General features: G+C 67.7%; 11 protein-coding genes across 11 annotated transcripts; 6 read left to right on the forward strand and 5 right to left on the reverse strand.

Annotated features, from left to right (window-relative positions):
- Window positions 1-857: 857 nt before the first annotated feature.
- On the forward strand, window positions 858-1,984 carry MICPUN_109572 (predicted protein). Its single transcript, XM_002506323.1, has one exon. It carries the CDS (start codon window positions 883-885, stop codon window positions 1,867-1,869), a length of 987 nt encoding a protein of 328 aa, XP_002506369.1. The 5' UTR covers window positions 858-882; the 3' UTR covers window positions 1,870-1,984.
- A 38-nt stretch (window positions 1,985-2,022) lies between these two features.
- Window positions 2,023-3,390, reverse strand: MICPUN_64468 (predicted protein; the record flags this gene model as incomplete). Its single annotated transcript, XM_002506501.1, has 1 exon — window positions 2,023-3,390. One exon carries the CDS (start codon window positions 3,388-3,390, stop codon window positions 2,023-2,025), a length of 1,368 nt encoding a protein of 455 aa, XP_002506547.1.
- A 328-nt stretch (window positions 3,391-3,718) lies between these two features.
- MICPUN_88562 (predicted protein) lies at window positions 3,719-5,548 on the reverse strand (the record flags this gene model as incomplete). The annotated part of the gene is made up of 1 exon (XM_002506502.1): window positions 3,719-5,548. One exon carries the CDS (start codon window positions 5,546-5,548, stop codon window positions 3,719-3,721), a length of 1,830 nt encoding a protein of 609 aa, XP_002506548.1.
- A 1,188-nt stretch (window positions 5,549-6,736) lies between these two features.
- MICPUN_64470 (predicted protein) lies at window positions 6,737-7,819 on the forward strand (the record flags this gene model as incomplete). Its single annotated transcript, XM_002506324.1, has 2 exons — window positions 6,737-7,433; window positions 7,500-7,819. 2 exons carry the CDS (start codon window positions 6,737-6,739, stop codon window positions 7,817-7,819), a joined length of 1,017 nt encoding a protein of 338 aa, XP_002506370.1.
- Window positions 7,820-7,921: 102 nt separating this feature from the next.
- On the reverse strand, window positions 7,922-11,032 carry MICPUN_88662 (predicted protein; the record flags this gene model as incomplete). The annotated part of the gene is made up of 4 exons (XM_002506503.1): window positions 7,922-8,264; window positions 8,313-9,312; window positions 9,382-9,874; window positions 10,136-11,032. The coding sequence occupies 4 exons, from the start codon at window positions 11,030-11,032 to the stop codon at window positions 7,922-7,924; spliced, it is 2,733 nt and encodes a 910-aa protein (XP_002506549.1).
- Window positions 11,033-13,533: 2,501 nt separating this feature from the next.
- MICPUN_73105 (predicted protein) lies at window positions 13,534-13,875 on the forward strand (the record flags this gene model as incomplete). The annotated part of the gene is made up of 1 exon (XM_002506325.1): window positions 13,534-13,875. A coding segment is annotated over one exon (342 nt), but the record flags the coding sequence as incomplete, so codon positions are not given.
- A 253-nt stretch (window positions 13,876-14,128) lies between these two features.
- MICPUN_64473 (predicted protein) lies at window positions 14,129-14,497 on the reverse strand (the record flags this gene model as incomplete). Its single annotated transcript, XM_002506504.1, has 1 exon — window positions 14,129-14,497. The coding sequence occupies one exon, from the start codon at window positions 14,495-14,497 to the stop codon at window positions 14,129-14,131; it is 369 nt and encodes a 122-aa protein (XP_002506550.1).
- Window positions 14,498-14,661: 164 nt separating this feature from the next.
- MICPUN_64474 (predicted protein) lies at window positions 14,662-16,164 on the forward strand (the record flags this gene model as incomplete). Its single annotated transcript, XM_002506326.1, has 1 exon — window positions 14,662-16,164. The coding sequence occupies one exon, from the start codon at window positions 14,662-14,664 to the stop codon at window positions 16,162-16,164; it is 1,503 nt and encodes a 500-aa protein (XP_002506372.1).
- Window positions 16,165-17,379: 1,215 nt separating this feature from the next.
- Window positions 17,380-18,582, forward strand: MICPUN_66423 (predicted protein; the record flags this gene model as incomplete). The annotated part of the gene is made up of 3 exons (XM_002506327.1): window positions 17,380-17,583; window positions 17,629-18,305; window positions 18,378-18,582. Coding segments are annotated over 3 exons (1,086 nt in total), but the record flags the coding sequence as incomplete, so codon positions are not given.
- Window positions 18,583-21,830: 3,248 nt separating this feature from the next.
- MICPUN_64476 (retinoblastoma protein) lies at window positions 21,831-26,093 on the forward strand (the record flags this gene model as incomplete). Its single annotated transcript, XM_002506328.1, has 2 exons — window positions 21,831-22,067; window positions 22,251-26,093. The coding sequence occupies 2 exons, from the start codon at window positions 21,831-21,833 to the stop codon at window positions 26,037-26,039; spliced, it is 4,026 nt and encodes a 1,341-aa protein (XP_002506374.1). The 3' UTR covers window positions 26,040-26,093.
- Window positions 26,094-26,151: 58 nt separating this feature from the next.
- Window positions 26,152-27,147, reverse strand: MICPUN_64477 (predicted protein; the record flags this gene model as incomplete). The annotated part of the gene is made up of 1 exon (XM_002506505.1): window positions 26,152-27,147. One exon carries the CDS (start codon window positions 27,145-27,147, stop codon window positions 26,152-26,154), a length of 996 nt encoding a protein of 331 aa, XP_002506551.1.
- Between the last annotated feature and the right edge of the window lie 23 nt (window positions 27,148-27,170).

Raw genomic sequence — 27,170 nt, forward strand, 5'->3', positions numbered from 1 at the left:
CCCGAGGCTGTTCTGGTTCTAGTCCACCAATCTCCAGAACCCCAGCGACGAGGTGCCAGGTCACGTTGGTCTCGGGCCGTTGTCTCGCGTTTTTTGGCAAATTTCATGACTGTTTGCATGTGAAAACACGTGGACCAACTGTGAGCCTTTCGTTCTTTTTCTGGCTGGTGGCATCTGGCCGGGATTTTTTTGGGGGTTGCCTTTTCGAAGCGTGAGGCGCGCGTTAGCACTAAACCGTCGCGTCGCGTCTCGCTCGCCCATCGCCCTTCGCGCAGCCGCGGGTGCGAACGACGCCGGTTCGTCTCCTCCTTCGCCGGTGGAGGATCGAACGGCGGCGAGGACCGGCGCGCGGGAGTAAGGGCCCCCGGTGGGGCGGGGCGGGGGCGGATCCACCAACGAAAGGATTTCGCAGCCGCCGGTTGGGGGGATTCGCGCGCAGATACGTCTAGGGGCGGGACGCGCGTGATGTGGCGCTTCGCGAAGCGGTTCGCGGTCAAGGCGGCTCGAACGGCGGGAAGGAACGCCGGCGCGGGGGTTCGATCGGGTCCCGCGCGGGAACCCGAGAAGGAGGCGGGCCGCGTCGCGAGGGAGCAGTGCCGCGCCCGCAGCACGCAAACCTGCGAGAGCCTCGTGCAACTCAGGACCCGGTGGGAGTTGGAGGCGGCCGCGTCGGCGCGGCGGGGGGGACGGCGACGCGCGGCGGCACCCGCGGACGACGCCGCGCGCGCGGCGCTCGACATGGTCAGGGCGATGAGGCACGCGGGCGTCCGATGGGTGGACATAGCGACCAACCCGGTGGTCCGTCGCGAGCTCGGCGACGCCGCGACGCACGCGTGGAACTCGACGACAGGCGCAACCGCCGGCGCCCTCGTTCGCGCGGCGATGCACGCGGCGAGGGAAGTCGTCGGCCCCACGCTCGCGCTGAGACACGCGGGCGGGTCGTGGCGCGACGTCGTCTCGCACCCGGCGTCTTCCTTCTTTTACGGGGCGTTTCGTGCGCCCCTCTCCGTAGCAGAGGCGGCGGGTGGAAAGAGCTTAGTCGGCTTCACGGCGGAGTCGGTTCGAGCGGGTTCGAGCGTCGCGGCGTCTTCGTCGTCCCGGCGCGTCTCGAGCGGGTTCGTCAGGCACCACTACGAGCTCATGTCCCCGATCGAACACTCCCGCGTGTCATCCGCCGACGCGCTGAGGCACGCGGGCGCCAGCTGGATCGACGTGGTGACGCATCACGCGTTTCGATCGTGTTTCACCAACCGAGCCGCGGCGAACGCGTACGCGGCGTACGTCGCGACGTTTGTCCGACACCCGTTTCCCACGGCGCTGGTGACCAGCGTCGGCAAGTGCGTCGTCTCCGACGTGGCGGTGCAGATGGCGGTGGAGGGCAAACGTTACGACGAGGTGGACCGAAGGAGGGTGTTTTGTTTCTTCGCGCTCGGGCTGACGTACGTCGGCGCGTTTCAGTACGGGTTGTACAACAGGCTGATGAAACCTATGGGTGATCTCCTGACGGCGCGGTTCGGGACGAGCGCGAGCGTGGCGACGATGGTGGCGCTGGATCAGTTCGTGGTGTGCCCCGTCATCTACCTCCCCACGTTCTTCGGCCTGAAGCAGTGGAGCTCCGGCGAGTGCGGCTTCGTCGAAGTGCCGGGCAAGATTGCGACGAAGATGGCGATCAGCGAGTACGACGCCGGGGAGTTTGTCACGATGAGCGCGATGTGGGCGTACTGGATACCCGCGCAGGCGATCAACTTCTGGATCGTGCCGCGGCACCTGACGATCCCGTTCATGAACCTGCTGGGCTTTGGCTGGAACGCCATCATGTCCGCCATGAACGGGTCCGCCATCGGCGACAAGAGCAAGGGCGGGGCTTGAAGGCCTCGAAGACGTCACGTTCGTCCGTGCTTTAGTTTTTAGCAGCTCGCGGGCGGCACGGTGCCCGGACCCCGGGCACCCGCCCACCATTTTTTAAGTCTCATCATTCCTTTTCAACGGCGCGCGATCCGCCGCTGACGTTCGCGCTGACTTTTACTTGGCCCGCGTCGACTCCATCCACGCACTGACCTTCTTTCCCGCCATTCGCTCCACGTTCTTCGCGAACAACCTCTCGAAGTAGCTCGCTCCGGGCTTGGCGGCGAGCGGTCGCGCGGCGACGCCCCAGGGTGACGACGAACGTCTCGCCCCAGTGTACAGTCCCCCCCCCGCGCCATCCGTCTGGACGTCAATCTCCGCCGCCGCCGTCGTCGGCCTCGTGCTCTCCCTCACGACGAGCTCCTTATCCCCCCCGGCGACGAGCTCCTCGCCCCCCACGCCCTCCTCGCCGCCCCCGCCCCCGCCTCTCCACTCCCTCAGCGCCTCCGCGAACGCCCGCGCGTTGGCCTCCTCGTCGAACTCGCCGCGCAACAGCGCCCCGCCGGACTCGTCGACGATCTCGACGCCCCCGGCGGTGACCGACCCGACCACCCCGTCCCCGTCCCCGCCGTCGTCGCCGCGCATCGTGAGGACGTCCGCACCGTCGCGAGTGGACGACCGCCACGACGACGCACCGCCCGGGTCGGTTGGCGCGCGGCGCCGTTCCCCGGTCGGCGGCCTCCCGCCCCCGCCGACGGGCTCCACCGCGGACAGGTCGTCGTCCAGCGTCGCGGCGCCGTCCAGCGTCATCCCGACGCCTCCGAACCGCCCGGCCCTCGCGCCGCCGCCGCTCGCGGGCCTCGGCATTGCGCGCGAGGACGGTCCTAAACCCGGCGGCGGCCTGGGCACGAGGCGCCCCTCGCCCAGCTGTCCGCGCAGATCCGCGGAGTGCAGCACGACGTGCTCGACCCGGGGCGACTGCGGCCGAGCGGTCGGGGTCGAGACCCCCGGACGACTCGACCGGTGCGCGGGCGTCGGGCGCGAGTTAGCGCCCATCGCGCGCGCGATGAGGTCGGGGCGGAGGTGGTCGATGACGTCCACCGAGGTGCGCACGCGCCCGGCGCCGCGCGACGCCGCCCCGGGCCTCCTCTCCGGAATGTCCGGTCGCCTGGACGCGACGGGTCCCACCCGCGCCACCTCCGCGGACGCCCGCGCCCTCGCGCGCTCCACGAGGCTCATGTCCTCCGCGCTGAGATCTCGAAGCCTCGGGCCGATCCTGTGCGCATGAGCGCCCCTGCCCGGGATGGAACCCGCGCTCGTGCGGACCGGATCGCGCGTCCTCTCCTCCGGACGTCGCGAGCTCCGCCAGATGGACCCCCCGTTCAGCTCGGCGATGTCGCGTATCGTCTCCCGCGCGGCGTGCTCGCTCGCCATCAGGCCCCGGAGCTCCTTGAGCTTGGCCTGCATGGCGGCCTCATCCACGCGAGGAGCCGTCGCTTCGCGCGACGAAGACCGGCGCGTGGACTCCGTGCCGAACCGGCGCATCGCTGGAAGTGAGGTCGTGAAAGTTTGACCGGTCGCCCCTATGATACCCCCCAAAAAAGGACAATAATAAAGGCGTCGTCTCCGCCGCGCTTGTCCGGTGAATGAAGACGTAATATGGTATTCGTATCATCATAAAGGCTACAGCAAATCGCCGCCCCGCGCCGCCGCCCCCTCCTGGCGCCGGGCCCTCCTCAACACCCTCCACCTCCTCTCCGTCGCTCGTTCGCCATCGAGCGACTCCGACGTCCCGCCGCCAGCTGTTAATAATAAAACGCCGGGACGCCCCGCTTCGTCTCGACCCTCGATGTGACCGTTAAAGACGGTCTGATCACAGCGTCTTCATGTCCTTGGTCTCGGGCGTGCGTCCGTCGCCGGTGGTGATGGTATCCTTGAACGTGCCGCCGCCGGGCACCATGGGCAGCACGTGCTCCTGGTGGGGGAACATCACGTCGAGGAGGTACGGGCCGTCGTGGTCGAGCATGCGCTGGATGGCGTCCTTGAGGTCCGCCTTGCGCACCACGCGCTCCGCGGGTACCCTGAAACCCTCGCAGATCTTGACAAAGTCGGGGAAGATGTCCGCCTCGTCCTGGGTCACCGCGTAATCCTTGTCCGGGGAGCCGAGATATGTGTGACCGCGGTTGGCGCCGTAGAAACGATCCTCCCACTGCACCACCATGCCCAGGTGCTGGTTGTTCAGGACGAACATCTTCACCGGCAGGTTCTCCGCGTGGAGCGTGGCGAGCTCCTGGATGTTCATGACGAAGGATCCATCGCCGTCGATGTCGATGACGACGGCGTCGGGTCTCGCGGCGGCGGCGCCAATCGCGGCGGGGAGGCCGAAGCCCATGGAGCCCAAGCCGCCCGACGTGAGCCAGTTCCTCGGCTCGTCAAACTTGTAGTGCTGCGCCGCCCACATCTGATGCTGCCCGACGCCGGTGGAGATGATAGCCTTGCCTTCGGTCATCTTGCACAGGAGCTCCACGGCGTGCTGCGGGACGATGTAGTCGTCCGTCTCGGTGTACGCGAACGGGAACTTGGCCCGTTGCTTCGCGATGTCCGCCCTCCACTCGGAAAAGTCCAGCTCGGGCTTGTCCGCTCGGATGATCGAGTTGAGAGTTCGAAGCGCGGGCTTGATGTTGGAGAACACCGGGCAGTGCGCCTCCTTGTTCTTACCAATCTCCGCCGGGTCGATGTCGATGTGCACGATGGACGCGCGGGCGGCGAACGCCTCGAGCTTCCCGGTGACGCGATCGTCGAAGCGAACTCCAAACGCGAGGAGCAGATCCGCCGAGTCGACGGCGTAGTTGGCGTACACGGCTCCGTGCATTCCGAGCATGTCGAGGCAGAGCTCGTCGGAGGCGGGGTAGCACCCCAAACCCATGAGGGTGTTGGTGATGGGGATGCCGGTGGACTCGATGAACTCTTTCAGCTCGGGCGCGGCGTCGAGGCAGCCGCCGCCCGCGTACACCACCGGTCGCTTGGCGTCTTTGATCATGTCCAGCACGCGCTCCATCTGGGGATGCGACGGGGGAGAGGGGAGGCGGCTGAGGTAGCCGTTGAGGGACACCTTGGGTCCCCAGTACGGGACGCTCATCTGCTGCTGGACGTCCTTTGGGATGTCGATGAGCACGGGGCCGGGTCTGCCGCTGGACGCGAGGAAGAAAGCCTCGCGGACGATGCGCGGGATGTCGTTGACGTCCATGACGAGGTAGTTGTGCTTGGTGATCTGTCGGGTGATCTCGACGGTGGGCGTCTCCTGGAACGCGTCGGTGCCGATCATGCGCCGGGGAACCTGTCCGGTGATGGCCACCATCGGCACGGAGTCGAGGAGGGCGTCGGCGAGGCCGGTGACGAGGTTCGTGGCACCCGGCCCCGACGTCGCGATGCACACCCCGACTTTGCCCGTGCACTTGGCGTACCCCTCCGCGGCGAAAACCTCGCCTTGCTCGTGCCTGCACAACACGTTCCGCACGCCCGTCTTGGACTTTGTCAGAGACTGGTGGATCTCCATGGACGCGCCGCCGGGGTAGGCGAACACGCAGTCGACGCCCTCGCGCTCCAAAGCCTCGACGAGGATGTCCGCCCCTTTTCTCGGTTCGTCGTCGCCGAAGCGCGACTGAAAGTTGGCGACGGGCCTTTGCGACGCGAGGTCCTGCATCTGCGAGGCGGTCAGCTCCGTCTCGGTGAACACGGAGGGATCCACGCCGGGCTGTTTCAGAGACGGTAGCGGAGGGACGGGGGATGGGTCAGCGATCGGTCGGCGAGGGGCGCGGGAGGTGGGGGAGGCGGTGGCGGGCTGCTTTTCCCTGGACCCCTGGTTTTCGGGGTTTGCGGGTCGCGGCGGGTGTTCGCGGAAATCTTTCAATCCGGCCCGAACCGGCGCGCGTGGTGGGGCGACGCGGGACTCTCGGGGCGCTCACCGAGACCATGGAGGGTTCGGACACGGCGGGGCGGGCGATGTTCCGCTTGGAAGCCTGCGTTCGGGGAGGGGCGGCGAGGTCAGCGAGGGTCCGGGTTCGCGCGGGAACGGCCGAGAATCTCGCTCGGCTCGGGTGGACGACGGTCGAGGATCGTCGCGCGGTAGGGTCTCGCGCCGTCGCTCGAGCCGCGGCGCGCGAGGGATCGGACGGACCGCGACGCGGCGAGCATGAGACGGGAGTCCCGCGCGTGTCACCGCGGTCACTCCGCGCCCGCGCGGTCGTCACGTCGCCCGAAGCGCCGCGCGCCAAGCGGCGCCGCCAAGCGGTTCGTTGCCGAGAGCCGAGAGGCGAGAGAGCGCGCACGCGGGGGTGAAAAAGAATGGGAGGAGTCCGCGGCGCGAGGGTGCGCACCTTGGAGGCTGCCTTGGAGCGAGGGGCCCGGCGGCTGGAGGCGGCTCGGATTGGCGCCGCGGCCATGGCGGTCATGGCGGCCGACATCTTACGACGTACAACGACAAGCAGCGGAGGGCGCACGATTGAGTGGCCTCAAGGGGTGGCCGGGGCGTTTGAGGAGGAGGAACAAAAATCTACGGTGGAAATTTGACTGAACCCAGCAATCGGGGTCTAAAAACACACGCACTCGCGAACTTGGTATCGTCGCAGATATTTTGGATCGCAAAAAGTGAATTTCCCGATTCGATTTGCGAGACTGGAATGCATAATCTGACGTGTAAGATAGCGGTTAGTTAGCACTGCGTAGAAGGCGGACGCCGGGTATTTTGACCGATGCACGGGTGCTTTGCCGACGGGAGCTCCGTGACTGGAAAAGCCCGGGAAGTGCCAGCGCGACATTTGGAATCGATCTCGTTATGCATCGCCGCGTCACACCACCCGACGCGTCCGCCCACTGAAGGACCCGATATATCATGTTCGTCATCGCCCAGACCGCTCCCGCGCTCTCCGCGCGCCGCACCCGGGCGCCCCTCCGCTCCAGGCGGTCCCCCGCGGCTCGCCCCGTCCGAGCCCTTCAGCAGATCATCCGAGCCCAAAATGTCCAAGATGATTTCTCCGACTCGAGGCGAGCGGTGCTGCTCTCCGGAACCGCCCTCGCGGCCAACCTGTGCATGCCCGAGTTCTGGATGCCCCCCGCGAACGCCAAGAAGATCATCTCCGGCTCCAACCCCGCTGCCCCGGGCGTCACCTGCGCCTTCCTCTCGCACGGTAAGTTCCCCACGCAGACCGTCGCGACCGCATCGAATATTCCCCTCACCGATCGCTCTTCCTTCCTCTCCTCAGGTACCCCCGACTTTGACGCGTGGTACAAGGTCTACGAAGGCGCCATGAACAACTTGACCGGCGACATGGCGAGCATCTTCCGCGCGGTCTGCGCCAAGGGCGCCGACGGCGGCGTCAACGCCGTGATCGTCTTCCCCTCGGAGTACACCAAGGGCATCCAGGCATTCTACGACCAAAAGAAGAACCCCCTGTGGGAGGGCGGCCGCAAAGACGGCTGGCTCACCGGCGACTTCCAGCAGGTGTACTTCACCCCGACCGCGTTCAGGGGCGCCGTGGAGGGTCCCCCGCCCCCCGGCAAGGGCAACGGCGTGACCCTCTGCGCCAGCGGTGAGTTTATTTATGTTTCGTACCGGCGCGGGCAGCTCGGATGACGACGCGTGTTCTTTTCAACAGGCCTCTCTGCTCCTTACGACGAGTGGTTCGCGGAGTTCACCTCCCCGGAGTCGGACCAGATCCACGACAAGTACGGCGTCATCGCGTCCGTCGCCGGTAAGGTCCAGCCCGGGTCCACGGGCTTCGGAAAGTCCGGCGGGGCCGCCGTGTACCACCAGCACAAGACGCCGAAGCAGGCGACTGACTTTGGCAAATTCATCGGCGCGTTTCTCACCGGCCCGGACGCGCCGCCCAGCCTCGACATCTCCAAGGGATTCTACTTCAACTACGGCGGAATCGTCGCCGACGTCGTCTACCCCGATAAGATTCCCAAGGCGTGAGCGGTGTGAGTGAACCCGAGAGGCGTGAACCCTTACCCGAGGCGCTTAACCGCGACGTCCGCGGCTCGTGACGATAAACTAAGTGTTACCTTTGCGACAAAACTAATCCTCAATCTCGACCGCCCCGTCGTCGAACGCGCGCCGCCTCGCCGCGTCCACCATCGCCTCAATCTCGGCAAGCTCCCTCTCCGCCTCCGCCCGTCGCGCCTCCGCCTCTCGCTCCGCGCGTCGACTCCGCGTTAAGATGCGTCGCAGCCGATTCCTCGCGCCCTCCACCTCGGTTCCAACCGGGGTGGCGGCGAGCACCCGCCGCGGGTCCACGCCGTCCACGGCGCCCAGCGCGTCCATCAGATTCCCGACGAGGGCAGGACTCGAACCCGCCGTCTTCACGACGCGGGATATCAGCCCCGTCCACAGTTCGTCGGCGTACGCGTCCAGCTCGCTCCTTGAGTCGAAATCGCCCTCGCTTCGCCGCAGGTGATCTCTGGCGAACGTAACGGCGTACTTGGCATCCCTCAGGCCTTCAACGATCACGTCCAGCGCCATCGGCGCGTCCCCGACGCGCGACAGCAGGTACACCTGCTCCTTGAGCAACAAGTGGCGCTCGCACACGGCCAGAGCGTCGGCGAGATCGTACCCGTTTGCCCTCTCCAAAAAGTTTAAGAGCTCCTCAGGGTGAAACTCGGCGTAGAGCGCCGGCTGAGTTCGGTGCCACCTCTCCCCAGCGTCGGGATCCCGTTTAAACAGCTCGCGCAGGTACAGGTGGAGGCACTCGCGCGTACCCCGGACGTCCGCGGCGTTCACCGCCTCCGTCAACGCACGAACCGTAACCTCCGCGGGCACGCATAAAGCCCCTTTGACAAAACTGGCATCCGCGAGCATCGTCGCCGCGCGCGACGGATCCAACCTCGCCAACCTCGCGAGCGTGTTGGTTCCTGCCGGGGCGTCGTACGTAGTACCCTCCATGTTGGCGCACATCGGCAGCAGCCCGTGCCTGTTGACAAAGTCGAGGACGGACGGGCGCCCGAGTTCCAGGTGCAGACGAAGCGCCCGATCGCGTTGGCCGTCCGCCAGGTACAGCTCCGCCAGCGCCTCCCGCAGCGTCGGCGAATCCCCGCCGGCGCCCGTATCCATCTTCCGCCTCACCGCCGATACCATCGACGGCACCGAGTATATCGTGGGCGCCCACGCCTTGACCGTGGCGAGAAAACGCGCGTGGTCGCGTCGGTCGTGGAGGAACGCGTTCAGCACGCGCTCGTACGCGGCGGTTGAAAGCCTCGGGTGTTCGGTCGGGACGTAGGGCGCGAGGTGGGGCAGCGCCCTCGGCGTCGCCGCGAACCGCGCGATCCAACGCTCCCACTTGAGCGCGTCGGTGCCCAGCAGCCGTGGGCACAGCGACGCGCCGCGCGCCGGGTCGCCCGCGTCGAGGTGCGACTGAAGGTACGCGTCCGCGATGACGTCGCGGACGCGTCGCCGAGGGATGGCCGGGACGGCTCCGTGTTCGTCGTCGTCGTCGTCAAAGGAGAAGGAGAAGACGTCCGCGGCGTCCGGTGCCATCGAACCGGACGCCACCGCCGCGTCGCACGCCTCCAGCGCGGCCTCGTAGTCGCCCCGCTCCTCCACCAGCCATCGAAGCCTGTCCGCGACGGTTCGAGGCTTACCGACCAAAACGTCCCGCGGCGACACGAGATAGTACGCGGCTGTGTCTGACGAAGGACTACCACTCGCGTCGTCGTAACGGTCGTCGTAACGGTCGTCGTCGTCGGGCACGCACGCCGCGAGGTGGTAGTCCCCAGCCTGAAACGACTCGTACCCTTTCATGGTGAGCGCGTCGCACGTGAGGTCCTCGTTTTTCCACGTCAGCACACGCACCTCCGGCCTCGAGCTCGGCGCGCGCGACGCCTCGCCATCCGCCGCGTCGCCCGCCGCCTCCCCGCCCCCGCCGTCGACGAACGCGAAGGCCACGAGCCTGTCCGGACCAAAGGGCGCGATCCCGCAGACGAAGTAATCCGTCTGAAACATGGCGACGACCTCGACGAACCGCGCCACGGTCGTCTTCGCCGCCGGTTCCTCGTCAGGTTCCTGCGCGATTGGGCGCGACGATTGACGACCCGTTCCGCTTAACGCCGCGTCCCCGCCCTTCTCCGCGCCGCCCACGCCGAGCCCGCTCAGGAGCCCGCCCGCGCCGCTCAGCTGCTGCGCGAACGTGTCCCCGAACTTTCCAACCCCGGCCTTGATCCCGTCCAGGTCGATCGCAAGCCCAGACGCCAGCCCGGCGACGCCCGTGGTCGGCCCCTGGTCGCCCAACGTGGGCACCTTCGACCGGAGCGGTCGCCCGCTCCTCTCCGACGCCGTCAACGTCCTCGTCCTCACCACGGCCACCTTGACGCAGTCGGCCCACGCGATGACTAAGGTCCGCGCCCCGTCGCACCACGCGATGTGCGGGGGGTACGCGCCGGGCGGCGGGCTACCCCGCGGCCTGTCCACGTGCGCTATTCGTCTGTCTCGAGCCTCGTCGTAAACTTTCACGCCGACGTCGTTGGCCCACGCGATGAGGGTCCCGGCCCACCGCACGCGTCGCACGGGACCCTCCCCGGCGTGCAACACGACGTCGCGCCGGGGACCGCCGTTCTTGTTCGAGGCGGAGAGGACGAGGGATCCGTCGTCGCCGCCGCGGACGAACCGGCGAGTTCCGCGGGACGAGAATCGAGGGTCGAGCGCGATGGACCGAACCGGACCTGCGTCGTGCTCGCATCGCACGACGCGGGTGGACGCGGAGGACGCGTGCGCGTCGTCGTCGTCGTACAGGGCGTGCGCCGCGCAGGTGCCGTCGTCGGCGCACGATCCGACCCACTCGCGACGCGCGTCGAGGCAGACGTCGTTGACGGGCGCGCGATGGGCGTCGGTGAACCGCCGGAGCTCGTTGCCGCCGCGGTCGAGGACGATCACGACGCCGCGCTTGGTGCCCAGGACGATGATATTGCCCCCCGCGCACGCGCACGACGCGACGTCGTCGGAGAGGATGGCGGGGACCGCGCCCCCAAGCCGCTGGTACTTGAGCATCGGCTCGTCGTCGTCGTCCTCCGACACGCTCTCGCTTCCGGACGTGCTGGCGTCCGAGCCAGACTCGGACCGCGCGTCCTCGTCCGCGCGGGGGTTATCGCCGACCCGCGGACCCTCGCCGGGGTCGTGCGGATCGGGTGGCTCCTCCATACCGACCCCCGGGCCTCCTCCTCTCACCCGCGCCCCAAGATCTGCCAGAATCCAAATTCTCGGCCGGTCCAACTGAATCGCTTCTTCTGTTTGAACCGCGGTCCTCCTCAGAGGAGAGGGTCGTCGGGGACGAGATGCCGCCGCGGAAAAAGGCCAAGGCGGCGGACGAGACTACCCCCGCAGATGTCGCGGAGGCGCTCAAGCCCGTGGAGATGACCTCCGCGGAGCTCAGGCACGCGCTGGAGGGCAAGGGGATCAAGGCAAAGGCTGCGACCGCCCGGCCCGAGCTGGTGAAGATGCTGCAGGAGGCGTTGGAGGCCGGGCTGGGCGCATCCGCCGCGCCGGTCGATATATCTCAGTCCGAGGCGCCACCGAGGGATACCGGCGGTAGGGGCGGCGGCCGAGGCAGGGGCCGAGGCAGGGGCCGAGGCAGGGGCCGAGGCAGGGGCGATGCGTCGACGGCGACGGCGATGGTCGTCGCGGAGGAATCACCCGCGCGAGGTGAGGCGGACGACGACGCCCCGGCGCCCGCGTTCGCCCCGGGCTTTCTCGACCGCGCCGCCTCCAAGGGCAAGAACAGACCCGCGTCCAAGTCCAAGTCCAAGCCGCGCTCCTCCGCCGACGGGCCCGACAGCCCGCCCCAAGACGCGACGAAGCAGCCAGCAGCCAAGAAGCAGCCCAAGAAGAAGACCAAGGCCAAGTACGTTCCCGAGCAAATCGACGAGGTGCCCTATCGCACGCTCACCTTCGCGCGGAGCGTGCCGCCGCCTGTTCCGGAGGACACGATCCACGTCCCGATCAAGATCGCCGACTTTGCGAACAGGGCGTCCGCGGCGATGGACGAGCTGACGTCGCTGCTCAACGACGACGAAACAGACGAGCTCCTCAAGGACCGCACCGAAGCGGACGTCAACGTGGACGATTGCATCATCGAGCCCGTGGACAAGGCGGTGACGCGCGCGATACACGAGATGCAGACGCGCATGCAGCGCGAGGCGGAGGAGAAGGCGCGGGTGGAGCGCGAGCGGGCGGAGGCGGCGGCGGGAGCGACGGGCACAGCTGGCGGGGACGCGGCTGGCGCCACGGCTGGCGGGGGCGGGGACTCGGCGTCGACGGAGGCGCCGCGAAAGGGACGGAAAAAGCCCGTCAAGGGGAAGAAGAGGAAGGGCCACGCGGCGCACGACGACCCGGACTCTGACGACGACGACGACGCCATCCCGGAGCGCGACCCGGCCAACCCCGGGTCCCTACCTAACCCCGACCCGGGGAGCTCGCTCGCCGTCGTCCCGGTTCAAAACGACCAAACCCTGGGTCCGAGCAAGCGGGAGTACGCCGCCGTGAAGGAATCGCGGTATCCGATGCCGAACTTCGCGGGGATGAACCTGGTGACCGAGGAAGAGTACGCGCGGCTGGAGAAGGAGGCGAGCACGAAGCTCGTCTCGCTCCAGGAGGCGTACAAGTCCCGGGAGGAGGGTTTGAGTAAGCGGAAGGATCGGAAAAAGTTTAAGACGGCGACGGACGTTTGGGAGTGCGTCGCGGAGCCGCGAGAGACGGAGGAGGACGAGCTGGAGACTATGCGCTGGCGCGGACACGGCATACCCCTCAACGCCGAGACCCCCGAGGTTCGTAAACGCAGGGAGCGGCCGAGAGGGCGCGTGGTCCCCGGAAAAGACGTCCTGGTCTTCGTGTCCATTCACAACCCGGCCAACCCGGAGCAGGTGCTCGAGGAGCTCGTGGTGCTCGGGACGACCACGCTGGAGGAGTGGAAGGACGCCATCGACTGCGTGAGCAACCTGCAGGCGGCGGAGATCGGCCTGCCCCCCAAGCGCGACGGATACTTATTCGTCGAGGGGGTGTTCTACAACGACATGAGGGGCCTGCCCGCGCCGCCGCCGCCGCCGGACCAGCCACCGGAGGAAACGACGGAGGCCGCCGCCGCCGCGGACGATCCGAGGGGGGAGGCGACGGTTCCGGGTCCGGGGCGAGGCGGGAGGGGGGGTCGCGGCGGACGACGAGGGGGCGGACGCGGGCGCGGGCGCGGGCGCGGGGACGAGCCTGAGGAGGAGCCTGAGGAGCCTGAGGGGAGCCTGAGGGACGAGCCTGAGAAGGAGGAGGAGGAGGAGCCGGAGATTGGCAGGTGGCCGAACCTCCGTCCGCTCAAAAAGCAGACCGGGTGGCCGTACAAGGGCCCGTACCCGCACCCGAAGCCCCCGGTTCCGCACCCCGCGTGGACCGCCGCCGCCCCACCGATCGATTACAGCGCCGCCATCATCGCGGCGCAAAAAGAAAACGACGACGCCGCCGAGGGAGCCGGAGCGTTTAGTCGCGAGCACTACATGTCCGCTCCCGGCGCGCGCGATCACGTCGTGGACGCGTTCGTGGCGGCGCAGGCCAAGTCGTTCGAGGAGGAGCTGGCCAAGGGCACGGACAGGGAGGAGGCGCGGGAGATTTCGATTGAGGCTGGACAGGACGCGGCGGAGGCGGCTTCGGGGAAGCGGCCCCCGGCGTACGAGGCCAAGGACATGGCCGGGGTCACCTTCGATGACCTCGAGATCGTGTGCGGGAAACCTTACCTGTACGTGCACATGGAGGAGCCCCACTGCGAGCACCCGATCGTGTTCCGGGACGTGCGTTTGGCGCACCCCGACGACCCGGTCGACAGGAGGGATTACCCCGCTAGGCTCTTCGTTGGACGCAAGTACCGGCGCAAGTGTCAGATGTGCGACGTGTTCGAGGCTCGGCACGTGACGCACAAGGACAGGCACGCGCCGTGCCACCCGTGCTTCTTCTGCGATCAGTGCTTCAACTGTCTGCACCTCAATAAGGACGGGGAGCCGTGGTACACGGAGTACGAGCACAACTTTTACCACCACGAGTGATGACGGGCGGGAGCCGGGAGGAGCGGGCGGCGGCGTCGGGGGGGGGGGTCAAATCTTTTTTTTTTGTTATTCCACGCGAGCCCTCCCCGGGGCGGGGCGTGCGTAGCCGCGCCCCGTCGGAGACGGAAATCGAAACGAATCGTGGAACGATGCGCGTCTCGGTCGTTCGGTCGTCGTCGTTCGTTCGTGCGCGTTCGGGTGGTCGTCGTTGTGCCCGTCAGTCGATCTGGGTCCAGTTGCCTCGGTTGTCCACCCGGTTTCCGGTGGGTCTCGGCTGGTGCGGTTTGTTACCCGCGGCGGCGGTCGAGAACGTCAGACCGATCCCCTCCGCCACGCCGCAGTTGCCGTACTTTACGTTGCTGCGCCTGTCGCCCGCGCCGATCTGAGCGATGCCCACCAGGATGAGCTTGACGTGCTCGTAGGGGATGCCGGACGCGGCAGCCACCTTGCGGCGTATGCTGCTCTTCTTCTCGTGGTCGCTTATCGATATCGGTATGAGCGTTCCCTCGGGTCCCCACGGGCCCTTGTGCACCATCTTGACGTCGGTGATGGCGGGCTTGTCCCAGTCGATCTCCTGCTTGTCCATGGCGGCGGCGGTGCGCACGCGACGCGCGGGCGGGGTTCTGGAGGCGACGCGGCCTCGGGAAAGGGAACAAAAACAAAACGTCGCGCGTGCGTTGTTGTTTTCTCGCGAGGAGGCGAGCGGTCGCCGCCTCGTTCGTTTCGGCCCCACTCCCGCGCGGCGCGCGCATGCCTCGAGCGTCCGCGGTCACGCAGCGCGCGGTCACGTACGCGGTGGACGCGCTCCGAATCTCCGGGCGCGCGTCGGGGGGACTCACGGCGCGCGGCGCGGCCACGGCGCCGCCCCATCTCAGGCGCGGGTGGATGGGCACGACGCGCGCGCCCGGGGGGGCACCCCCGACCCGTGAATCGCGCTCCGTCGCCGCGATGAACCCGCCCGCCGCCGCCGTCGTCGACGAACGCGGCGGCGGCTGGGTGTCCCTGGGGACGCCCCGCGCGGAGCTCGTCCTGGCGCACACCCTCCCCACCGGCCAGTCCTTCCGGTGGAGGCTGACCACGCGCGGCGATTACGTCGGCGTGATCGGGAAGAGGGTCGTGTCGATGCGTCAGTGCGAAGACGACGTCCTGTACCGCGTCCACTGCCGACCCGCGGGTGAGGACGCGACGCACGACGCCGCCGCCGTCGCGGACTACTTCAACCTCTCCGTCTCGCTCGGCGCCCTCGCGACGGGGTGGGCCAAGGCGGACGCGCGGTTCGCGAAGCTGCAGCCCCACCTCCCCGGGTGCCGGATGCTCCGGCAAGATCCCGCCGAGTGCCTCTTCTCGTTCATATGCAGCTCCAACAACCACATCTCGCGCATACACGGCATGGTCGAGAGGCTGTGCGCGACGTACGGGACCAAGCTGGCGGTAGACGCCGCCCTGAGCGAGGCGCGAAAGGCCACCGCCAACCCCACGGGAACCCCAAAGAAGAAGAAGAAACGCAAGGTGGTGGCCGACAACGAGACGAAGGCCGAAGACAATGACGATCGGGACGACGACGAGGGCGAGCCGCTCGGCGATTTTTACTCGTTTCCCACCGTCTCCCAGCTCACGAACGCGACGGAGGCGGACCTTAGGGCGGCGGGGTTCGGGTACAGGGCCAAGTTCATCGCCGGCGCCGTATCGGCGTTGAACGAAAAACCAAACGGCGCCGACGCGTACCTGCGTACGCTGCGTCACGAGTGCTCGTACAAGGAGGCGCAGGCGGCGCTGGCGGAGCTGCCCGGGGTCGGGCCCAAGGTGGCGGCGTGCGCGTGCCTGTTCTCGCTGGACAAGCACGAGGCGATTCCCGTGGACACGCACGTGTGGCACCTGGCTACGGAGCACTACTGCGCCGAACTCGCGGGCAAGTCGCTCACGCCGAGGGTGATGGACGCGGTGGAGGAGGCGGTCGGTGAGGTGTTCGGGTCGCACGCGGGGTGGGCGCACAACACGCTTTTCATCGCGGAGCTCGCGCACGTCAGGGCGGCGCTGCCGGAGGAGCTGAGGACGCCGCCGAGGGCCAAGGCGGAAAAAAAGACAACGCCAAAGAAGGAGTCGAACAAGGCGTCCGCCGGCGGGGCTGGGGACGCGGGAGAGGAGCTGGACGGGTTGCTCGCGAGTCCGTCGCCCGAGCGCGGGTCGTCTCGCGCGCCCAAAAAGTCCAAGGCGGCGATCGCGGCGGACGACGCGGAGAGCGAGTACCTGTGACCGGACCGAGCCTCGGGCTTTTTTTTGGCGCTTCACGGACCACGGGCTTCGCCAGGTAGGACCAGGGTGTCGTCACACGATTCTGGGACGTTTTATAGCAAATTTTGGCTGTGAGTCAGGATCGATAGAAAATTGCACTGCCATTCAGTCACGCGAGTTTAACGATGTAACTCCAATTTGCAATCTCTGCGCGGTCGGCGTGGCGCGCCGAGAGCGAGCGAGGACCACGGAGCCGGATGAGATTTCAGGAAAAGTCGCGCTCTCAGCCAACTCGTAACGACCCTTCGCGGAGGCGGCCCATTGGCAGCCCGCGGCTCGGGCTCGTGTCTGTCTCGCGGACGCAGACCGGCGGTTCGTATCGTTCGGGAGCACCCGGGAAGGTCGAGGCGAGGCGAGGGCGCACGCGCTCGCGGCCGGAGCGGTAGACGAGCGCGCCCCAGCCGCAAAAACCCGCAGCGAGGGGCGTCGGTAACTCGGACTCGTTCATTCCCGCGCGCGGCCGGAGTCGGCGGACGGAGCGTCGACCGAGGGTGAGGGATGGCGGCGCGGGACGCGATGGCGCTCGCGCACGGCGCGGTCGTTCCGGGATTGACGCGACGCGCGGCGGGGCGCCCGCGGCAGGGAGCCCGCGCGGCGCCCCGCGGCGGGCGCGCGGTCATCCCCGCGAGGGCGGCGTGGCCGAGGGCGGGTCGCGACGCGCACGACTGTCGGACTTTTCTCGCCCTCGGCGCCGCCCGCGCGGCGTCGACCTCGCTCCGGCCGGGTTCCACGCGCCCCGCGCGGCACGTCCCCACCGCGATCGTCCCCACCGACGAGAGCGGCCCCACCGCCGACGCCAACAAGGCTGGCTCTGACCAGGACACGATCCCCACGGCTGAGTGGGAGAACGTATCCGCATCCTTCGACGACGCCGAGCGAATCAAGGACAAGATCGCGGACATCGCCGCCAACATCAACATCAAATCGTCCCTCAGCGCGGAGGAGATGGAGCTCATCCGGCAGAAAGCGTCGATGTACCCGACGCTCGACGACATCGTCCTCGACTTCTCCGAGGGCATGGAGAACAGCGCGGCGACCAAACTTTTGCTCATCGGAGCGTACTTTCAATCGTCCCCCGCGGAGGTGGCGGTGAGGCTCGCGGAGGTGACCGCCGTGGGCGCGGGTATCTACGCCACGTGGACCTGGGAGGAGAAGACGGGCGTCCCGGAGGAGCGACGCACGCGGGCTGAGCGTTTGCGCGAGGGTGTCGCGTCGCTCGGGCCCGTTTTCGTCAAGATGGCGCAGACGCTGTCCACGCGGCCGGATATCATCGGCGCCGAGGCGGCGGACGCGCTCAAGCCCCTGCAGGACCAGATGACGGCGTTCCCATCGAACGACGCGTACGAGCAGATCCGGCGGACTTTAAATTGGGACGGGCCGGTGTGCCCCGGGGACCCCACGTGGACCGGTGCGTCCGACGCGAAGCCCATCTACGCGGAGCTGTCGGCTACGCCGGTGGCGGCGGCTTCGATCGGTCAGGTGTACAAGGGGAAGTTGCACACCGGCGAGCGCGTGGCGGTGAAGGTGCAACGACCTGGGGTGCTGCGGCGGATCGCGCTGGACCTGCACATCTCCCGCATGGCGCTCATCTGGCTCGAGGAATCCGGGCTGAACGGCTCGGAGGGTTTGGCCAACATCGTGGACAGGGTCGGCCAGGGGATCTTCCAGGAGCTCGACTACACGCGCGAGGCGGACAACGCGGACGATTTCCGCAGGGCGCTCAGGTTCCTCGATTTTGTCGTCGTGCCCAGGCACCACGCGTCGCTGACCGGGCGCACGGTGCTGACGCAGGAGTGGATCAACGGTGAGCCGATGAAAAACCTCGGCGACGACGACCAGCTGAAGATGGTGCAGATGGGCGTCGAGTGCAGCAGCGCGCAGCTGTTCCGCACCGGGTTGGTCCACGCGGACCCGCACGAGGGTAATTTACTGTACACCGACACCGGCAAGCTCGCGCTCCTGGACTTTGGCTTGGTGTGCAGGGTGAACAACGCGCAGCAGGAGGCGATGGCGGGGTGCATCCTCAACATCCTGAACCGCGACTGGATGGATCTCATCGATAATCTCCGAATCATCGAGATGCTTCCCGAGACGCCCCAAACGTGGGTCGACGCGAACGGCGTGCCCGCCGCGTACAGTGGAGAGGAAGGGCTGGGCGGCCAGTGGGCGGTGAGCGACGACGCGACGTTTCGAAAGGCGTTTGTCGACTGCATGGACGGGGAGGACCCCAGCTCGAAGAAGCTGACGAACTTCACCGAGCTGGTGGTGGACCTCACGAAGCTGTCCACGCGTTGGCGGTTCAACCTTCCCCCGTACATGGTGTTCATCATCCGGTCCCTTACCACCCTGGACTTCTGCGCGGTTCGCACGGGCGCCAACATGTACGAGCTCGCGGCGCCCACGGCGCTCTTCCGGGCGATGGCGCCGAAGACGGAGCGCGGCAGAGCTCAGCTGAGGAAGATGCTGCTGGCGAAGGACGGGGACGTGAACTGGCAGAAGCTGATCGCGCTGACTGAGAGCGCCGGGGGGGCGGCGGGGGGTGCCGAGGAGGGTGCCGACGTCGCGGACATCGCCGCGAACGAACGCGTCTCCACCATGACCTCGAAGGACATCAAGACGGTGGACGCGTCCGCGCCGGGGAGGAGCGCCAAAAACCCGGCCATGGACAAGCACACCCGCGAGAGCGTCAACAGGCTCGTGAAGGAGCTCGTGGGATCCTCGTCCGGCAGCGCGCTCCGGAGGATCCTCGTGCAGGCCACGCCGGAGTCCCTGGTCCCGCCGAGCGCGGTGCGATCCACCATCGTGCGAGCCACCCGGTCGACGTTCGCGAGGACGGTGTCCGAGCTCTCCGTCGGTGAATTTTTCGGCCTCTTCGTCCAGGCGATCCGTTCGTTCTTCGCGGCGCTGAGCACCGCGGGGAAGGGCAAGGTGGACAGGGAGTCGTGCGACGTCTTCGGCGAGGGCACCGCGGAGGAGTACCACTGCCGGGTGAACCTGGATAAGCGCAGGAAGAAAATCGCCGGGTTGATGCTCAAGTCCAAGCTCCGCGGTTGGGGCGGATTCGCGTCGGCGGCGGCGCTCTTCGCGCTGTTCGGGTGGGCGGCGATCACCGGGACGTGCATAGGGATGGTGCAGGGGATCCGGAGGCGCATCGTGGAGGCGCTGGGGGGTACCCTGAACAAGCCCGACGCTTCAAAGTAAGTTAGCAACGGAACGACGCATCGTAACGCCAAATTATTTTTTCACTCGCTCCTGCTTTTGTTTGTGGACGCGCGTGGAGATCGTCAGTGATGGGGGACGTGCCCGCGGTGAAGGAGGAGGAGAGGTTGAGGCGCGGCGCCGAGCTCCTCGAGTGGATCAAATCCGAGGGAGGAGATGTGGACTCGGTGCGAATCGCGGGCGGGCCCGGCGGCGTCGGCGTCTTCTGCGCCCGAGACGTTCCTCGGGGCGTTCCATTTTTCCAATGCCCTATGCGATGCGTCATGCGCGCGTCCGACGTGAAGGGCGCGAGGAGGGGCGACGCCGACGACGCCGCCTTCGTCGCCGCGCTCGACGCACTCGTGGTGGACGACGAGCCCATCGATGACCGCGTCAGGCTGCAGCTCCACCTGCTCAACGAGCGCGCGCGCGGTTCAAGATCCAGATGGGCCCCGTACATCCGGTCGCTTCCCGGGAGAGAGCTCGTGGGTAACCTGCCGGTGTCGTGGGCCTGCGAAGAGGACCCCGACGAGCTGCTGTGCGGACTGTTCGACACCCACATGTTCCGCAAGGCGCACGAGGACAAGTCGTGGTTGAATAAGCTGTCGGGGGCGCTGCTCGAGGACCCGCGCAACTTCCCCGCCGACGCCTTTGGGCCCGATTTACTCCTCTGGGCGCACGCGATGTACTGGTCGCGCGCCATCCGGCTCAAACTCCCGGGCGGCGGCTTCTCCAGCGCCTCGAACGACGGCAAGACGGACTGTCTCGTGCCCCTGTTGGACTCGTGCAACCACGCGTGGAGGTCGCGGCACGACACGGGACGGGGCGCGATCGGCTACTCGTTGGTCGCGGGCGCGTCGACGGAGGCGGGCGACGAGATCTGCATCAACTACGGCATGAAGGACAACGGCGAGCTGCTCTCGTCGCACGGCTTCGTGTGCCGCGAGCACGCGCGGTTCGACTTCACCTACGTCCGAATCGGGGGGACGACGACGTCGGATCCGTCGGCGTCCCCGTGCGCGAAACAGTCGGAGCGGCGGCGCGCGCGGGTGAGGGACATTGTCGGGCGTCCCAGAGGAGGAAAGACGACGAGCCGCGACGATCCCGCGACGACGACCGCGCCGTTTCACGCGGAGATTCACTTCGTGGAGGACGATGAGGGTGGGGGGGTCGTGGGCGCGTTCGTCCCGTTCGCCGTCGCCGTCGCCAGGGCGCTCTACGCGCCGACGGACGCGGACCACGAGGCGGCGTGCGCTGCGTTAGCCGCCGGCGATTACGATTCATCGATTCATCGATGCGATGACCCGTGCACGCGCCGGGCGATGCGATTCCTGCGCGCCGCCGCGCACGACGAGTGGTGCAGGCTTCAGAGGTGTCGAGAACTTTCTGGTAGTTTCTGGAGGGTTCGGGGTTTGGGCGGGCCGGATTCCGCCGCGGACGCGTGGGAGTCGACGCCAGGCGATGCGGCGGAGGGCGGCGCGATTGCCGCGATCGACCTCTACTACTCGACGCAGATGCGGCTGCTGAGGGACGTGATGGCGGAGTGGAACGACAACGGGACAGATGCGGAGGATGGGGCGGGGACGACGGAGGCGGAGGATGGGGCGCGGAAGCGGAGGCGACGGGGGGAGAACGAGCAGGGAGGTGGCGTTTTGGAATAAACTCGCGCGTTTTGGAATGATGCGCTCGCGGCGCGGGCGGTTTATTCCATTGTCATGCGTGACGTCTGACTCAAATCCACGTCGTCGATATCCACAAAAACCCTTTAAGGAATCCAATTTTCGGTCCGCTCGAGTCGGGGCAAACAGAAAGCGGAGCGCGGAACTTTTGGAAAAACCTTCAGCCACATGCAAGCAGTCACAAAAGTTTCCAAATGCGGCGCACAATGATAAAAATCGCGAATGACCTGGATTCGAGTCAGCTTTTAGATATCTTCTTTCGGCACTTTCCAAAGATCTGCACATCAGACTGAATACCTGTGACCCGAAACGAGAATTTCGCAACTCAGGAAATAATTCGGCCGAACAGCGGTGATCGGTTATGCCCTGCTTTCCGAGACGTCACGATCTTTTGCCGTCGGTCCCGACAGAGCGGTCTTAACGCGAGTGTGCGTGAATAGTGTGCGACCGCGCGAGTGGGCAGCTGACACGTCGAGGGTCACATCGAGGTCTCCGGCGCATCGTGCCTTGCATCGTGCGTTCGCATCGTGAGCAGCGAGGGAAGGACGGCGTGCAATTTGCTTCGCCATCTTTCGCAGAGCTTTTCCCCGAGCGAAGCTCCCGTTTCGCGCCTTTTTCTGATCCCGGCCTCGTCCGGAACCGGCGACGCGGTCGCGCGCAGAGTCTCGAGCGCGCGCGGGCGGTCGCGTCGCGTCGAGTGGATTGGCGTGAAGTTCGCGGAGTCGTATCGATCCGCGCGAGACTCGCGAGATGCCCGCGGCGGTCGCGGCGCGGCCGTTTCCGCACCCCGCCCCGGTCGCCGGGACCGCGGGGAGCCCTGCGGACGCACTGCCGCTTCGCAGGGTGTTCCAGGCTGACGCCTTCGAGGAGGCGTGCGCGTCCAGGCTCGGGTACGATGCCGACGAAGTCAAGGCCGCGAGCGACATCCTGATGGAGGCTGCGCCGCTGATGGTCGGCAAGCACGTCGTCGTCCCCGACGACTCGATGGTGCGCGCCCTCGCGTCCCGTAACAACTCGTCCCCTCCTTCGCGGTTTTTTTCATTCCTATCCGATGCCTGCCAAGACGCCGAGCGCCGGGGCGTATCGGGGCGCCTCGGGGGAACGCGTCCCGCGCCCCGCGTCCACTCGAAACGCATCTGACGTTCCTTTCGGTCCATCCTCTCCACGCAGAACCCCGAGCAGTGGCAGGCGTGCGCCGCCTTCATCGCCGCGGGAATCAGGCGCGCGTCCGAGCACGCCTCCACCGCGGCTTCCAGATCGGGCGGGAAAAAGCGTCCGGCGCCACCCGCCCCGCCCGACGCCGTCGCGTCGCTCACCGACGTTCTCCGCGCGTTCGACGTCAACTGCGTGGATTTCTTCAGGGCCCTGCGCAAGTTCATGATGGCCGCCGCCGTGCCCCTCAACGCGCGCCTCAAGGTTGCGGCCAAACCCACCGGAAGGAAGGCGGGTGGATCTGATCGACGGGGAGGTCCCGCGTCCCCCGCTGAAGCCCCGAACGACGACGCCAGCTGTGACGACGCCGGGCTCCAACGCTCACCCGGCTCCAACGCCGAGAATGACGTCACCAACGGCGGCGAGGGCCTCAACGAGCTCGAGGCGCTGCTCTCCGTGTCGGAGCTGCGAACGTCTTTCGCGTTTACCAAAGTCGCGGCGCAGAAGTATCGCCAGTTCCTGGACGTGCACTTCGACGTCGCCGCGCCGGGCGGGGTGGACCTCGCGAGGCTCGGGTGGAAGCTCTACCTCGCCGCGAAGCACTCGCTGCTGCCCAAGTTCCCGGACCTGTACTCGTGCTACCACCTGCTCGTGGTGGTGCAGGCGTTTCTCCTGGTCAACGCGCCCCGAGGGTTGACGCGGACCGAGCTGCGGAACATGGTGAGCATGAGCGTGAAGGACGACGCCGGGGACGTCGACGCGCTCGCCTCGCTGAGCGTCACGTCCAAGACGAAGCTCCCGCTGCTGCGGAGCACCATGGAGGATTTTCAGAGGGTGATTGTGCAGGGGCTCGTCGCGGCGGAGCTCGGCGGCGGTGTCGACTCGACTCGAGGCGCCCCGACGCGGCGCTCCTCCGCGAGGGGGGGCGGGGGCGCCAAGGCGAAGGACGACCCGTCGCCCCCGTCGCCGTCGTCGTCCGCGCTGCAGCCCGCGGAGTCCCCAGGCGAGGGCCTCGCCAAGGCGGGCCCGGCGCGATTCCCCGCTCTGCTCCCCGATGGGGGCTCAAGCGACGAGGCGACACGACGGGGGCTCGCGGCGGCGCACGCGGCGGCGGACGCGGCGTACGCCAAGGCGTGCGCGCCCCTTGGCCACCTCCGTTTGGACGAGCGCCTGTACCTCCCGACGGACGCCGAAACGGAGGCTGACTCGCTGAGGGTGCTCGGCGACATCAAGAAGCCGGCGGCTGTCGGGGGCAGCGGCGGCGTCGCGGCGACGCCGGGACCCGGGAAGAACCTCGACGGCGTCCACGGGGGGACCCAACCCGGGGGCGTCCCAGGGACGCCGTGGCGGCTCACCAGCGCCGCGCGGTCGCTCCTGACGGGCCGATCCCCCGCGAGGTTGGGCACGCCGTACGGCGCTCCGGGGTCGGCGCGGTTGCCGGGCGGCACCGGGTCCACCGCCGCGGCTAACGGCGGCGGGGTTGTTGGGGGAGGGCAAACAACGGCCGGGCCCCGCACCCCCGCGGTGCCGTTCACGCCAATCTCCGAGGCGATGGCGTCGGCGGCGTGGCTCCACGCCATCGTCGCGCCGCCCTCCCCCAACGGCACCCCCAAGCGACCGAGCGGCCAGTTGGAGCCGACGCAGAGGCTGGCTCGTTTCGTGTCTGACGAGGTGGCGAAGAAGCTGATGGACAGCGTTCACAACCTGGCGGGCAAGACGAGCGCCGCGCTGCGCGAGGACGCGTTCCTGGTGACGATCAACGGCGTCGGCTTGCTCGCGGGGCAGGGGCACAACGTGAGCCTCGACAACCTGGTGAAGCGACGGCAGGAGGAGGCGGTGCGCGTCTTTGCGTACTTTCTGGAATTGATTCTGGAAAACGAACAGAGGCACGTGATTCGCCAGGCGGAGGCGGCCAAACCCCCGGCCAAGCCCCCGGCGAAGACCGCGTCTCCCACCGCCGAGAGGCGGGGATCCGTCGCGGACATCGCCGCCATCGCCGCCGAGCAGAAGGAGGACGCCCTGCTTCCCCCGCCGCCTCCCACCGCGGCGCAGCGCGCGGGCTTCGAAGCCTTACTCGGCTCTGGGAGGTTTGTTCGATCCGTGCTGGCGTGCTCGATGGAGGTTGTCGTGGCGTCGTACAAGACTGCGACGCTCAAGTTTCCGGCCATCCCGCGCTTACTCGGCCTCGACGCCTTCGACGTGAGCTCCATCATCGAACCCTTCGTCCGCGCGGACACCACCATGCCGCGGGAGGTGAAGAAGCACTTCAACGCGCTGGAGGAGACAATCATGGAGACGTTGGCGTGGAGCAAGGGTTCGTCGCTGTTTGGTTTCATGCGAGCCGCCGAGAGCGGTCATCTCCCGGCGAGGGGACCCGCCGCGGCGGCGCTCGCGGCGGTATCCGGGCGCGGACAGCCCGGCGCCGGGGATGGACCCGGCGCGGACGACCCGGCGTCGCCCGCCCCAGCCTCCGCCGAACTCGCGGGCTCGCCCGACGGGGGGGCGCAAACGGCGATGAGGCGCGAGCGATCCTTCTCCGTCGCCGCCGTCGCCGAGGCGGCTGCGGATGGCGAGGATCTTCCGGGCACTCCCGGCGGGAGCCCCGCGGGCCGGACGAGGCGGACGGATAAGGGTGATCACATCGCCGCCTTCTCCACCCCGCTCAAGGGCGCCACAACCCCGGCGCGCCCCGGTCAGACGAAGCCGCGGCTGTCCATGGGGGGCGCCGACGCCGAGCCGCTCCCGAAGCGATTCGTTCGCGATGCGCTGACTTTGCGAAAGGAGACTCCCACGAACGGTCGTCGATCCGTCGATCCGTCCCCCAATGGGGGTGCCGCGTCGTCTTCCACCTCTGTTCCGGATCCCGCCGTGGTCAACTCGCTGCGCGTGTTTTTCGCCAAGGTTATGCGCCTGTCCGCTCGGCGTCTGGCGGATCTCTGCGAGAGGCTCTCGCTCCCGGCGGCGCTGACGCAACAGAGCTACGCGCTCGTCGAGCACGCCCTGTACGAGCACACCTCGCTGCTGTACAACAGGCACCTGGACCAAGTCTTGCTGTGCGCGGTGTACGGCGCGTGCAAGGTGAACAAGGATATGTTGCTGAAGGGCCGCACGGTTCCCTTCAGGGAGATTATATACCAGTACGAGAAGCAGCCGCAGTGCCGCGAGGAGGTTTTCTGGACCGTGATCTTAACGCAGACGGACCCGGAGCTGGAGGTGAAGCAGCAGGGCGACATCATCGAGTTCTACAACAAGGTGTTCGTCCCGGAGATTAAGGCGTTTTTGCTCTCCTTAAAGTCGCGGTCGCCGGCGAGCGCGGGGCCGTCGCCGATGAAATCGCCGAGCGGTGGGCCGCAGACGGCGAACGCCGCCCCGATGTCGCCCCTGCCGGCGGGGCTGCAATCGCCCCGCGTCATGCTCGGCGGGATCAGGCAGAACGTGTACGTCTCCCCGATGCGCAGCGATAAGGCGCTGGCGTCACTCGCCGGGACGTTCACGCCGAGGTCGAAGAGCCTTTACGCGTTTCTCGGGGAGAGCACGCACGCGTATCAGTCGCCGGCTCGAGACCTTAACTTTATCAACCGCCGCATCTCGTCCTCCGCGGGGGGAAACGGCGGCGTCGACGGCGTCGGCGGAACGGGCGTCGGAGGGGGAACGGGCGGCGGGAACGGTGGGGTGGCGGACGTCGCGGGGGAGGCTGCGGCCTTGCCGAGGGCGGCGACGGGTGGGGTGAAACGGGACGGCCCGCCCACGTTTGACGAGGGATCCCCGGGGGACGGGAAGCCCCCCAAGGCGCCGCGGCTGGCGTGAGACGCTACATAGTCGCCAGCCACGTAAATGATACGTACAGCTACATATTGTACAATGACGGCTATTCCTCCTCCTCCTCCTCCTCCTCCTCCTCCTATTCCTCCTCCTCCTCTTAGAGGGGCGGTTTCGATCCCGCCGCCAAGTCGAAGAAGACCTCGCGGCGGCTCTGCAGCGTGAGCGAGTGCCCCGCTCGATCGAACCCGTACCTTGCGCACCCCTCCGCGCACCCGCCCGCCCCGATCGCCGCGTCGAACCGACCGATCGAAGACGCCGGGGGTATCACGTCGTCCATCGCGCCCGTCAGCAGCGTCGTCGGCGCGCGGCGCATCAGTCGAGCGAGGGCGCATCGGTCGACGCTCACCTCTGTCGCGTCGCCGTCGCCGTTGACGCGCGTCAGGCGGTACAACTCCACGCCGCTGAGCAAACTCACGCCTCCGCGCCACGTCGTGTCGTCCGCGTCGCACTGCGCCTGGCCGGCCTCGTCGAAGTCCATGTCCTTGTCCCCGTCCTTTCGATCGCTGGGCCGAGCGCTCACCTCCAACTTGTCCAGCACCGGGACCCTGGAGAGGATGAAGAGGCCGAGGAGGACCGCGGTGGGAAACCTGGTCTTCATGCGCATCAGCGGGTTGACCAGGACGATCCGCGTGATGTCATGCTCGCCCGCGTCCATGAGTTCGTTCGCCGCGAAGATCGCCAGCGCGCCTCCCATGGACGAGCCCACGATGGCGAAGGCCTCGCCGCGCACCGCCGGGTGGGAGAGCACCCGCCTGATCCTCGCGAGCGACTTGGCGGCGCCGCCCCACTGCCCGCGGACGTCCCAGAACGACCCGTCGCACGAGCCGTACCCGGGTAGATCGAACGTCAGCGCGCGGGCGCCGCGCTTGGCCAGGCCCACCGCGAGCGCGCGCACGTTGGGGTTCCGGCAGTGAGAGTTCATCCCGTGGATCACCAACACGAGCTCGTCGCCGCGCGCGTTCGTTGCGACGGGGCTCTCGGCGCGTGCGTTCGCGGACCGATCGCGGACCGCGGGCTCGACGAGCTCGGCGCCGAAGGACATCGCGTCGGAGAGGTCGGTGATGACCACATCGCCCGGGGCGTCGAGCTCCATCGCGCTCGCGTGTGCTCCCACCG

This window comes from Micromonas commoda, chromosome 15, assembly GCF_000090985.2.
Source record: "Micromonas commoda chromosome 15, complete sequence".
Taxonomy (NCBI): Eukaryota; Viridiplantae; Chlorophyta; class Mamiellophyceae; order Mamiellales; family Mamiellaceae; genus Micromonas; species Micromonas commoda.